We start from the raw sequence: 14198 nt of genomic DNA, 5'->3' as shown, positions 1-14198 counted from the left end.
TTATCAAGCGATCGTTGGCTACCTCATTTCCAGCTAGTCCTTCGTGACCAGGTGTCCATGTTAGTCTGTGTGTTTGGCTGAGATTGCCAAGTAGCTGTGTTGCTCTTGAGGGAAGCCTGCCATTAAGAAAGTCTCGGCAGGCTTGTTGGGAGTCTGTTATAACGTGGGAGCTAGGACTCTCCTCTTTGGTCATTATGTTTGATGGCGATAGCTATTGCCAGAGCCTCTGCAGAGGAGGGGTTTTCTGCATAGATAGAAGCTTGGAGAGCCGGTTTTAGTTGGTGGTCAATCGCAGCGACTGAGAACTTTCCCGGGAGATTTAACCAACCGGGCGGATCGTCATCCCTACCCCACGCCCATGCCTAGCACCTATAGTGACAGATTAGAACATATTCGGCTGGAACGCAGAAAATACCCACCCCCTCACATAAAACTAGACTCCTCCGCAGCCATAGACTGGAGGAAAATTTAGACCAACACTTTCCCTAACTTGTTCATCCTACACAAGATTAGCCCCACTCAATATCAGAATACATGCCCTTAGGTGTGGAGCGTGCCCTAAGCCCTACCACATATCGTGGGAATGCACAACGAAACCAAAACACTTAACTGTATCCAACCCGACATATGAGCAGTGGGAGGTGGCCCTGACGAGTGCGACCCTGGATCAGCAACTTAAGTTGGTTCAGCAAGTCCGTCAGTCAGCTAAAGCCAGTGGCGCCTTGGACTAGGGGTGCCACCCAAGTTGCTCGAGCAACCTTCCTCAATTCAAATAAAAGTTTTTTCTCTCTCTCTCTCTTTATCAAGCGTGCACCGCCCGAGCGTTGAAGTGCCGACCCTACGTGACTGTGCGTGCGGCATTTATTTTGGCTCGGTCATCATGAGCAAAGATGGCTTCTTTTTATTGCTGTTTTTTATGTCCGCGATAGTCTGTCAAAAGGAATTCGCGGGAACAATAGATGATAGCGCTGCTTTTAGCTGGTGATATTGCTGGTCCGTGGCAGTCCGCTGAACCCACCTAATACTGTAGAATGGGAACAGCCCGGCACTCTCGTTATCAGCCTCTTCGCCACCCACAGCGCCACGCGTTGTCGGGAGATCTGTCTCCTGTATCAAAACGCTCACGGCCGATAACCACCCCCCTGTAAAGGCCTCAATAAGGCAGAGGAGCGTTGGCTACTTCGCCTCTACACCAACACGGTACTGTGCCCGGCAGTGCTCAAACATTTCAATTCGGCCTTTTCGGGCGAGTGTCCACACTGTGGGGAAGTGTTTGCGGACACGTATCACATGGTGTGGGCATGCCCTGCCAATCCTGCTTTCCCACCCCACCCCCACCCCACACGAGAGGACTGGGAGGCTGCCCTGCTCGGCTGCTCAACTCTCCAGGACCAACGAGCCCTGGTGACAAGAGCCCGGGCCGCCGCGGAGGCCACAGGGGTCCCGGACTAGGGATCCCTCCTAGTGATTGTGAGGGCCGGGCCCTTCAGGCACGGTCCAAGCAATACCTCTGTATATAGTATAAATAAATGTTTTACACCACCACCACCACGCGTTGTCATTCCGGCGCTCTGGTGTTCCGTCATGTGCGCTAATCTTCTTTACCCGCGACTTTACATGTGTTTACTCACACGAAATGCTATACATGTAGAAATGCTACCACTTCTGTGGCACGGCCCGTCACTTTGAGAATATTACGGAATAATATTCTAAACTTACAAAACTTGGTACGCAGGCCGGTACAACGCATGGACATGCGACATACATGCACATAAAAAAAAAAGCTTCCACTTTAGTTCACATTACATATAATAGATGCAAGATTCCGAGATGCAAGCAGTGTCGCATAGAGTTTACATTCGGCTCAGGTAGTCTGTCCCGGCGTTTTGACTTCCCTTATTGTGTAGTACACAGAAACTGTACTGCTGAAGGAGAAGACTCCAGCGAAGAACTCGACTGTTCAGTTGCCTACTCTGCTATACTATATTGGCCAGCGGCTGATGATCTGCCTGAACAACAAACTCTACACCATACAGGCAATTCTAAAACTTCTGGATCCCCTCAAACCAAACCGAGGCATTCCCGTTCGATCTAGGCGACGGCATCAAGACTGGGTCCGCAGTTTTCGCCAAGCTATTGCGCAAGGCTGTCAGTGGCATTCCTCGAGTGGAACACTACTACGACGACACACTGGTCGCCAGTGCAACCTGAAACTAACGCATACACTCAGTAAGGCAGCTATTTGCCAGAATCGAAGCCGCCGGGCTCACGGTGCATCCTAGCCAATGTGAGCTTGGTGGTGGTGGTGGTGTAAAACATTTATTTGTACTATATACAGAGGTATTGCTTGGACCGTGCCTGAAGGGCCCGGCCCTCACAATCACTAGGAGGGATCCCTAGTCCGGGACCCCTGTGGCCTCCGCGGCGGTCCGGGCTCTTGTCACCAGGCCTTGTTGGTCCTGGAGAGTTGAGCAGCCGAGCAGGGCAGCCTCCCAGTCCTCTCGGGTGGGGTGGGGGTGGGGTGGGAAAGCAGGATTGGCAGGGCATGTGATACGTGTCCGCAAACACTTCCCCACAGTGTGGACACTCGCCCGAAAAAGCCGAATTGAAATGTTTGAGTACTGCCGGGCACAGTACCGTGTTGGTGTAGAGGCGAAGTAGCCAACGCTCCTCTGCCTTATTGAGGCCTTTACAGGGGGGTGGGTATCGGCCGTGAGCGTTTTGATACAGGAGAGAGATCTCCCGAAAAGTAATAGCCGGATTAAAATCAGTAGCCGGATCAGGCGGTGAAAGAGGCGATGCCCGGTGGTTAAGCGCGCGGGCGGTAGTGTCCGCTACCTTATTTCCCTCTATCCCCGCATGTGCTGGGGCCCAGATGATGGTGCGCCGGGTTGGGAAATCCCGGTACTCACATCTGGGTAAAATCTGGAAAGCACGATCTGGAATTTGGCACTGTTCAAAATTGCGGCAAGCTTCTCTTGAGTCGGTGATAATGACTCGGAACGCTGGATCCGCAGCTGCAAGTGCGATAGCAACTTCCTCCGCGAATGTAATGTTGGGGGCACGGAAGGTGAGGCCCTGAACTGGGTTGTTTTGGTGGACAACGGCAGCCGTGTACCAACCCCCATGGTGTGGACCTGCCGCGTCCGTGTAAAATACCCCTGGTCGAGCACCATACTGCTTGGAAATGGCCTCCGCTCGCGCGAGGCGGCGGCCATCATGGGACAAGATTCAAGCGGCCAAGCCACCTAGGACAAAACGTCAGGTGCCAGCAAGAAGGGGAAAAGCGACGCAGCGAAATGGACGTCTTCTCACAAGCAAGCCTTCCACAAGCTCAAGGACAGCATATCTGATGCCTCTATTTTGCGGCTGCCGGAACTTCAGCGAGACGTCCGTGCTGCGCACCGATGCCTACGAGGGAACCTTGCACCCTATCGCGCACGCAAGCCGAAAGCCGCTCCCTGGGAGAGCCCCGCCGTCGTGGAGAACGCTGCCTTCTCAGTGGCCTCGTCAGACAGTGGGATCTGCCAGCATCCCTTGGCGAAACTGGACGGAAGCTAACAGGCGAAGAGAATGCGCACGTAATTGTGCTCTTGCATTGTCCGACCCATGGAGAGACATAAGGGCTACGCACATACTAATCAATCAACCCGAGCTGCCTACGTGTGTTTACTTGCACGAAATATTATAAACGGAGAAATGCTGCCACTTTTGTGACACCGCTCTTTTATAAAGGTTTTGATGGCAGTATAAAGACTCATAACATTTTCAAACCGTCATGTCGAACCATTTCGGACAAAAATTTAGAAAATTAGAAAATTGATCCATAATGATCCATTCTTCTGATATGTAGCAATATCTTTTAAAGTGTTTCCATCGATCGTATTGAACAGCTAAGACTGCCATAGAAAAGAAATGGGGAACGCTTTTGATGATAGCAAGCGTTAATGAAAAAAATTTCGAGTGCGTTGTCGCCTGTGTTGGCGACAGTCTCTCGTGTCTGTTAAGCACCTACTTGAATTTGAGGTCTTGTCAGGTAATGCTTCTGGGAGATGACATTGTGCTGTTCAGCCAGAGTTCGGTCTCGAAGAAGTCGTGCTACCGCAGCATGAAGATTAGTTTCCAAGATTGCTAGAGCGTGTGAAGAATTGAAATGTATAATAAGATGGTGGGATTTGCGAGAAAAAGGAAATGGCGAGCAGCGAAGTGCTAAGTGATTCTCTGTGATACCATATGTGCACAAGTTATCACATAACCTGAAGCAAGTAGCAGAATAGTATGACGAAGAGGTCTTCTCCAACTTATTTTATGTATGGGGTGTTTCAAATTGGGTCTTTTTTTTAAGAAAAATTAAAGATGCGTCAGTGCTGTCTGTGCGTGTGGTACTTACGGAAAGGCTATGGTCCTCGGCTGCTGACCCGAAAGACGCGGGTTCGATCCCGGCCGCGGCGGCTGAATTTCTTTGGAGGATAAATTCCAGAGGCCCGTGTACTGTGCGGTGTCAGAACCCCGGGTGGTCGAAATTTCCGGAGCCCTCCACTACGGCGTCTCTCATAGCCTTAGTCGCTTTGGGACGTTAAACCCCATAGACCATAAACCAAACCATACGGCACGGCGCACATTATTTGCGCAGAGGGTTTAATTGAAAAACAATAATGATCAAAAGTTGCCTAAAATCATAATTTTTGATTGCAAGGGGCACAATTAAAGTACGAATTTGAAGAGTCACTGACATATACCAGAGGATAGTCGGCATGCAGGCTTGCCCTGTGGCCGGCACATGGAAACGCTACTAATGAAGCAGTTCATGGTGATACGGGGTAGTCCCCATTCGAAGCGCGTGGGGCACAAAGTAAGGGGCGGTATGAGGAAAGGTTGAGGTATATCAACGAGAAACTATGGCTGGCAAAAATTTTCAGGTCCTTATACCGATGCAGTATCGGTAGTCTTGAACATAACCGCTGTTACGATGGGAAGGTAACTTCGACCACCTGAATATCTTTTACGTCCCCTGTTCTCTGGCATTCCGCCTCCATGTAAACGCGACCGCCGCGGCCTGGATCGAACACGCATGTTTTGATCAGCAGCTGAGCACAGTAACCACTCAGCTACCGCCGTGGCGAGTCGATTTTTCTACAGGAGTAACTTTATAGTCTTTTATGTTATTAATTGCAAACATACACGCAAATGCGATTCTTCATTTATATTTCATTCACACAGCGCGAGGACGAACACGGACAAAAGGAGAGAAACCACAAAGCGCTGTGCGAATGAAAGCATGAAATACCAACTCGCCCCATTTTAAGCAGCTTCATCACATGATGCTCGTACACTGAGTTCATTCTGGCGCTACAGTGCCGCTAGTTGATGTCTTGACTGTGGAGTAACTTTACGCCTGCAGTCGTGGCCTTGCATTCGCAGTTATGCGTTTCGAGTTGGAAATTCGCAGGCTGATAATTGATCGTGCTACGGGCTCTCCTGCATATGAAACGCTCTCGGAATATGACCGGCTATAAGTTTCCAGCAGCGACAAGTAGGGCAGCTGCGACGACAGAAACCATGGGCAATTGATTTCAGAAGGCAGTAACTGTATGTCCACCTGGTGACGAAATCTACTTGTAAATCTTGTATCGGGCTCACTGTACTTAGGCACTAAGACTGAAACGCGCTCTTTACCTACTGCTCATGGTTCGTTTTCAAAGAACCCTGGAAGCGTAATTTGCACCCCTGTGTATCGCTTTTTTTTTAGAGCAAAAAGCTTCACTAGGCTAGTCAACAGCGGGTCTGGCGTGCGCCGTGATCAATTTTAGCCACAGCTGCGCATGCGCGAGTTCGCCGCGTGACGTCACTGGAGAGGCGCAGGTGGAGCCGCCGCCGAGTGCGGCTCTGCCGGTCGACCTTCGCCGTCGTTCGCGCGCTCTGCGCGTGTTTACCGAGTGTGCATCGGCGCGCGCTCGGCTTCCGCCTATTTATTTTTATTTATTTATTTATTTATTTATTTGTGATACCCTCAGGGTACAAAGTACATTTCAGAGGGGAAGGGCAGTTGATAACAAGAAAAATAAACAAAGCACAATTCATACAAAACTATAGAACAACTGAGGCAAGATAAAAAGAACTGAGCAAAATTAACACGGAACAGATTAATAAAATAGTTTAAGAACAATACTTGTACGTGGAGAACACAACACTACAATAAAATACAAAAGCGATCATTATGTAATCAGAGTGGTAAGTATTCTTCTAAATTGAGTTGAATCAGTGATGCTAGTTACTGATGCGGGTAGGGAATTCCATTCTTTAGAGGTTAGCGGAAAATATGATTGCGCACATGTCACTGTGTTACAATGAGGCACTGTGACCTTGTGTTGATGATCACGACGGTGAGAAATGAACGGTGCTGGTTGAATCCATCGAGAGCGAAGTTGAAAATTGGAGTAGAAAATCTTATGGAATAGGCAGATGCGGAAGTGCTTACGGCGGGTAGCTAGGGGCAGGAGGTTTAAAGACTTTTTCATTTGGGTGACGCTAGATGTTCGATGGTAATTGCCTAAGATGAATCTAGTTGCACGATTCTGGACAGTTTCCAGGACCTGTGTCAGTGAGACCTGACGCTACTTGCAGCCGCGTGTTTACCACAGTTACTACGCATGCGGAAGGAGGGCTATATAACGCGCTTGCCTACACCGCTACCGTGGTGCTCCCAGTGCATTGTGCGCGAACTGCGACAGCCATGACGTCAAAAAAAGCATAACTGCAGCTTTTCGCTTGTATATCCAGGCTTAACCAGAGCTCAGCCACTGCCAATTTTTTTCCTCGTGCGTATAAATGCTGTTGGCGTCCCGAGTGGAGCGTTCTCATTGGTGCTCCCCGTTCTCTCCTCCTCGCAGGCCCTCTGGAGGCAAGAGCAGCGACACGGAATCCGAGGAGTAGCTGTTTTTGCTTGCGAGCCTGTTTGTCTTCTGCCCGACTTCATCCCAGTGTGTTTTTTTTTCTTTCAGCCCCCAAAACGGCCATTAAAGCGAGGGACATTTGCAAAAGCATCTCCACACTTCGTCACAAGAGCATCCACTGCGGTGTCTCTCAGGGCGCATCTTCTGGACACACACACACGACACACCAAGCGCGGGGGGGGGGCATAAACTTCCTGTACCTCCCAGCGGCCACAAATAGACTTTCCTTCAGTCACAGCGGATGGCGGCAGAATGAGGGCACAGCGGGCGACCGAAACCGTATGCAGGGCATCTGCTCCACGTGCGGGCTGGTCCAAAATCGGGCTCTACGGGAGGTGGGCGGAAGTATCGTCCGCCTGCTCTGCGCGCGGCGCACGCCATAGTTGGGTTTTCGTACAACCACAACCTTTCTTTGCTTTTGTGGCATGTTAAAATTGGTTGCGCTAATGGTCAACAATGGTAACCGCAACGCTGCGCCAATGTAGACATCAGAGAACATATTTTCCTTGATTTTATTGACACATATATCCTTCCCGTTACATTCAGTCTAAAAGAGATTTCTCAGAATACACTATGTGTACGTTACAGCATTCCGTACAATACAGACAGTGTGTGTCGACGCACCAGAAGTGTAAAGTTTGTCTCAAACGGTGCAGCTGACATTTTCAGTACATAGCTTTTTTCATTACATTCTCGTAATACATGTGAGATAATTTCCTGCATAATGTTCACGCAATACAGAAGGATCACTGTGTGCGCAGTGAGTGGAAGCAATTCAATGCATGCGGGATGTGCTTTACAATCGTAGATAATTGCAAAAAATTACTTAATGTTTATGTAAACCGTGAAAGCAAAGCACTCTTACTCTTATGCTGATATATGCGACACCAGTAGAATTCAGCTAGCATACACTTGCATAATAGGATCCCATAAGGTGCCGACTCTTCTGTGGACCAATGGACGAAACGCAATGACTGCTTCGTCAACAGCAATGAATAAATCATAAGATCGTGATCCACGGCGCCGAAATAAGCGGTGGCTCCCGAGAAGGCGGGCGCAGGTTGCTGGACGGACGGACGGACGGACGGACGGACGGACGGACGGACGGACGGACGGACGGACGGACGGACGGACGGACGGACGGACGGACGGACGGATCGACGGACGGACGGATGGATGTATGGACGGACGGACGGACGGACGGACGGACGGACGGACGGATGGACGGATGGATGGATGGACGGATGGATATGAATGGATGGACGGACGGACGGACGGACGGCAGGCGGATGGGCGGGCGGACGGACTGGTGGTTGGACGGACGGATGTGTAGGTATGGTGGGTGGTTGGGTGGATGAGGCTGAATCCTTTCAATTGGGCGGCGGCTCACGCTACCTACGGTGAAGCTCTTTCCAGAACATTATCATGTTCACCCGTTCCCTCTTCCTCTCCACATGCACCGCATAACGTGTCTATGTCGTGGTACCCGATATGTCTTATTCCATAGTATTCCGGTCCTGGCCTCCAACAACAGAGGGCTTCCCTTAGAATTATGGCAGATATTTTCTTTGGATGTTTCCTGCTTAATGTTCTGTATGTTACCAGTGCCGATTTCGTATGCATCCCTGTGTTCCACAGACCCGTCCTTTCTACGGGCTTTTCTTAGACGATATTTCCTTATTTGCCGCTCTAGTGCTGTGTAGACATTTGCTTGCTAGTTTTCTATTTCGCTTTCTCCATTTTGTATCTACATACTTCATATACAAGTAAGGCAAAACCATTTGACCAAAGCTTTTCCCCTATTTTTCTCGATTGCTTCTCAAATTCTAACTTAATGCCAGCTTTTCTGCTCTCGAATAATGCCCATCTCGCGTAACCTTGTACTTACTGATTTCAATATATTGCATGTTCTCCCAAAGCAAGCCTCCCTACGCCGCGTTGTTTTTTAACCTTGCTTGAACATCTGGTCTCATGCACAGGACCGCATTGCCGAAGGCCAGACCAGGAAGAGCGTACGTTGTTGGGCTAGTCGGTGTGTGCGTCACAGTGTGCGTCGCGCCAGGTCGAATAAAAAATAAAGATCGACCTGGCGCGACGCACACTGTGATTGTGGAAGAATTTTTATCGATTTTCAGACGACATGGGAAGGGTCTGACCTTTACTCACGAGTTACCGGAACATGACAAGCTACAGTTTTTAGATATTAACCTGACTTTAACACCAGATCACGTTTGCTGGATGTACTTACCACGTGCACGGAAAGACCTGTTGCCGTTCAGGTCAGCACGTTCCAAGAATGTTAAACGGGCTATCGGAACCTATTGCCTGCAGGGCGCCTTGTCTAAGTCTTGCACTCACCTGGTGCACGAGAGCCTCAATAATCAGGTAATTAGGTTGACGAAGGCTGGTTTTCCTGCTTCAATCATTGTTGCAGTGGCAGAGAAGCTTCTGCGCAAACTGAAAAATAGGACGTGCCGGGATAGTGGCCGTTCTAAGGAAATGAGGCCAGCGGTTCTACCGTATATTCACAGAATTTCCCTCAACTTGAAGAACGTGGTGGAACGGTACGGCGTGCCGGCAGTTTTTACCGCCCCATGCAAGTTGGCCTCATTGTGCCCTCAGGTCATGTCCGGAGGGAAGAGGAAAGCGGACTGCGAGAAGCGTCATGCCACTCGTTTTGTCAAGTGCCAGACGGGTGTCGTATACCAGATTCCCCTCACCTGTGGCAGGGTATACATCGGTCAGACAGGCCGATGTCTGAATGAGCGCTTAAGGGAACACCAGCTTTCCATGAAATCAGGGACAGGGTCGAATTTACCCCTGCATTGTGGCGCATGCCCGGATGCTACGCGCAATAACCCTTGCCTGCCTTTGATGACAGATACAAAAGTTTTGAGGAGGAGCCGTGACCAGGTGGCGCGTGAGTTGGCGGAGGCGTTTTGCATCAAACAGAAGGATAAAGATTGCGGAAGTGACCCTTCTATCAAACTGTATCACAATGAAGACAGGTTTTTGGTTTCTTCATGTGTGTGATGTGACAGTTTTGAAACTATAAAAGGAGTGTCGTGTTTTCAAATAAAGTTAGTCGCGAGTCTGCGCTTGTTGTGTTATCTTATTGTCCTTGTCTTTTTGTGCGCAGTACCCCCCTTGTATTCACCAGACCAGGAACCCTCGCCCATTTCCAGAACCCTCTTACCACTTCGTACTTACTGTAATTCCTCAATTCCCTATTTTTCATGACTGCTGTATTCCTGTTACATATTTTTCATGCTATGTCAGATATTCGGCACATTATTTATCCGTGCCCCACGATGATATCTGTCCTGTGTGTCGACCTGTGTGTTAGTCCCTTTTCCGTATTTTGATAGCGCTCACCAATACCTTCAAGAATGATATCTGTACTTGTCCACTGCCTCTGGCATGACCTCCTGCGTCCTGTGCTCTGTGGGGTTGTAATAGGCGGGATAAATACATTTTCCCCGCTATACTCCGGCTGACACTGTTCAAAACCGCCGTGATCGCGAGCGCTGCCGAGCGCACGCTGACCACGGTGGTCCTTGCCATGAGGGGGAACAAAGGAACGACAACACTGGCTGACACAAACAAGGCATTTCTTGCTGCAACAACAATAACGCCAGCTAGCAATAAAATACGCTAAGTAATCAAGGTCGTCCGACTCATCCGCATGGTTACGAGCGAATGTTCGCCCACGCGAGGGCAGGGAAAAGCTCAGGGGCCAGTCGGGACGAACTAGAGGGAAAATGTCCCCACTAGTTCTCGCTGGAGCGGAGCGCCGCGACGGAACGTCAGCTCGCGTCGAGTTCCCGAGCCGTAGATAAATAGCTATCCCCCCCCCCCCCACCTCCAGGTCACGCGCGCGCAGGAATCACTCGCGTCACTGGGACACCGGCACCCTCCCTTGCTAAAGTAGCTGGAAACCAGGGAGGACCCATCGCGGGGAAGCAAACCAGAGAGGACGAGCCCCCCAGCTCGCAGCCCTCTTCATTAAATGTCGTGGCTGTCGATTTTCCCTTTCTACACTGGGGACCTAATCTGCCTCCCTCTATAGTGCAGATGTCCACCAACCTCTGCAAATCTTCCTTGTTTTCAGCTATTAGCACCATATTATCCACGTTCTTCAGTCCTGGTAATGACTGTTCAATCCATTCTTGCCTGAAAAAAAGGTTGAAGCCAAGTCCAGTGCTCTCTACTTTGCTCTCTAATCCTTGTAGTTACATCAGTGACGAATGTGACAGAGGACACCTTTGCCTAAGCCCCCGCTTTATATATACGGGCTCTGATAATTTTAGTGCGAGAGTACTACTGCAGACGTAAAAACCGCGAGCAAAAATCTAGTCTTGTGTGATCGGCGTAACTCGGCTAAGCTCCGGTTTCAAGCTGCAGCCAATGGGAGGAGGGCATCGCGCCAGCGTGCACATGCAGGTGCCAGGAAGAAGAGGCGAAGTATGAACACATGCTTTCGCAGGTCGACTCCGTTTAATTCCGTTAAAACCGTACCAGATAAGCACCACACGTATGCATACGCGTTTGTGCCGGGACATGTGCCTGTGCACTTCCAGCTTTTTCAGCAACAGTGCGCGGTGTGAGTGCACACCCGTTTTTGACGTCAAAGAACTCTGCTCTGCTTCAATCAACCAAATGATCAGGCAGGCTTTCGTAAAGCATACTCGACAATCGACCACAGTATCAGTCAGGTGACAGAAAAATGCGCAGATTATAACCTTATTACAACCAGTCCTTATAACCAGCTTTTATTACGAGAAAGCATTTGACTCAGTGGGAACCTCAGCTGTCACGCAGGCATTGCGGAATCAATGTGTAGAGGAGTTTTATGTGAATATATTGAAAGATATCTAAAACGATTGCACAGCTACCTGAAATAAAATTTCAATAAGGTAGGGTGTCAGGCAAGGAGACACGATTTCGGCAATGCCTGTTTACAGGAGGTGTTCCGAGGCCTGGATTGGGAACAGCTGGGAATAAGATTTGATGGAAAATCGCTAATTTGCGATTCGCTGATGACATTGTTTTGCTGAGTCACTCAGGAGATGAGCTGCAAAGCATGATCAATGAGTTAGACAAGCAGAGCAGGATGGTAGGTCTTAAAAGTCACATGCAGACAACCAAAGTAATGCTCAATAGTCTCGCAAAGGAATAGCAGTTCACAATTGATTGCGAGGTGCTAGAAGCGGTAGGGGAATACGTCTGCTTAGGGCAGGTAGTGACAGCTGATCCGGATCATTAGAGGGAAATAGCTAGAAGAATACGAATGGGGTAGAACGCATATACCCCTCAAGAGAAAAGTATGCAACAGCTGTATCTTACCGGTGCTCACCTATGGGGCGGAAACGTGGAGGCTAACAAAGAGGGTTCAGCTTAAGTTAAGGACAACGGGGAGAGGTATGGAAAAAAAAATGATAGGTGTAACGTTAAGAGACCCGAGGCGGGCAGAGTGGGTGAGGGAACAAGCGCGGGTTAATTATATCCTAGTCGAATTCAAGAGGAAGAAATGGGCTTGTGCAGGGCATGTAACGCGAAGGCAAGATAATTCCAAGAGAAGGGAATCGTAGTAGGAGGAGGCTGAAAGTTAAGTGGGCGGATGAGATCAAGAAGCTTGCAGACACACGGTGGCCGCAGATGCCAAAGGGTAGGATTAATGAAAGAGACATGGGTGAGGCCTTACTCTGCAGTGGACGTAATCAGGCTGATGATGATGAGACTAAAAGCTACCTACACAAGGTTGGGGTTGCAGCTAGCTCGAATTGCTTTAACTGCAGTCATCCAAGGACAATCCATCATATTATTTGCTAGTACCCTCACTACACTGATGCGATCGAGGAGAGCGTTGGAAAATACTCTCAGACATTACATGGACGCCCTCTCTTTGAGGAAAGTACCCTAAGCGCCGGGGCAAACCTAACTGACGGTTGGTGTGCAGTGAAGGTGTTCGGTTTCTCTGTGAATTGAGCCTAGATTACCGTCTGTGACAGTTGCGTGTGCTGTGCTGTGTGCGTCTACACGGTGTACAGTGCGGACCACACAAGTGCATACGCGTTTGTGCCGGGGCATGTGTCTGTGTACTTTCAGCTTCTTCAGCAATAGTGCGCGATGTGAGTGCACACCCATTTATGCCGGGATGTTAGAGTGCGCAGAGCCCTTCTCTGCAATCGCGCGCTGTGTGTGCGTGTGCGTGCAAGACATATGCTGCATGAGGAAGACATGCGCTCCATGTGCTACATGTCGTATGCCGAGAAGTGCCACCCAGTATGTACGTAGTCTCCTCTAAACAGACCACACCAAGCAATTCATTGTGTTATGACATCATCCCCCTTCATTCGCACCCTCATTCTCCTTTTACTTTTCCTTTCCCCCTTCCTCAGTGTCTAGTAAGAGGCCAGGGTCACCTTACCGCCGGCAGACCTCCACCTTCCCTTTCATTGGTTGTGGCGCTCGACTGCTGACCCGAAAGACGCGGGTTCGATCCCGGCCGCGGCGGTCGAATTTCGATGAAGGCGAAAATTCCAGGAGCCCGTGTACTGTGCGATGTCAGTGCACATCAAAGAACTCCAGGTGGCCGTAATTTCCGGAGCCCTTCATTACGGCGTCCCTCATAGCCTGAGTCGCTTTGGCACGTTAAACCCCCGTAAACTATAAACCCATAAATCATTAAATTATGTTCTCAGAAATACTAGCCATAGGGGCCTCTGACCCTTCTGAGCGATCACAATGCACTGCGTCAATGAGAACAGGTTGTCCTCTAAATTGCTTTGTTTCCGGAACCCATTTTGTAGCTCCCCTAGCACCTCCTCGTTCTCCGCCCATGCCTGCAGCCTGCCCTTTATAATCTGCATCGCCACCCTGTAAACCTCACTATTATGGGACGCTAGCTGTTTGTCAGCTTTGGCCCCCTTTCCCATATATAACGGAGCGTCTGCAGCAGCAGCCGCTGGGCCTCGTGCCCCTAAAGGAAGAAGCTGAAGTTCCGCTCCAGCTCGGTGCTCTTGGCTGGCGTCTCGGCTTGCGTCCCCGTAAAAGCCCTGTGTTCCGTTGTGAGCCCTGTGTTGTGTACCAAACGGCTACGTGACAATATCTCGTTCATCCTGCTTAGTCGCCATCTATTTCGCCATGTATTTGGAATTCTGACTTTAGTTTATCTTCCGAGTTGACTGAATAGCGAAAAAAAAACTGAATTTCGGTCTCCCAGCACGCGTCGCTCTCAAATCT

General features: G+C 49.7%; 1 protein-coding gene across 2 annotated transcripts in view; it reads left to right on the top strand.

Annotated features, from left to right (window-relative positions):
* The window catches only part of LOC149367665 (alpha-crystallin B chain), a 63678-nt gene extending 56635 nt beyond the window's left edge, over window positions 1–7043 (top strand). For both annotated transcript variants that reach the window (XM_089556651.1, XM_089556658.1), the window contains exon 5: window positions 6891–7043. In XM_089556651.1, the coding sequence (XP_089412777.1) occupies window positions 6891–6933 (43 nt within the window). In that variant the 3' untranslated portion in view covers window positions 6934–7043. The remainder of the gene's footprint in view (window positions 1–6890) is intronic.
* Window positions 7044–14198: the final 7155 nt, after the last annotated feature.

Source organism: Amblyomma mixtum, chromosome 1 (genome assembly GCF_055824585.1).
Source record: "Amblyomma mixtum isolate Tamu chromosome 1, ASM5582458v1, whole genome shotgun sequence".
Taxonomy (NCBI): domain Eukaryota; kingdom Metazoa; phylum Arthropoda; class Arachnida; order Ixodida; family Ixodidae; genus Amblyomma; species Amblyomma mixtum.
Note: the sequence above shows the minus strand (reverse complement) of the source record. Positions and strands in the feature narration are given on the sequence as shown.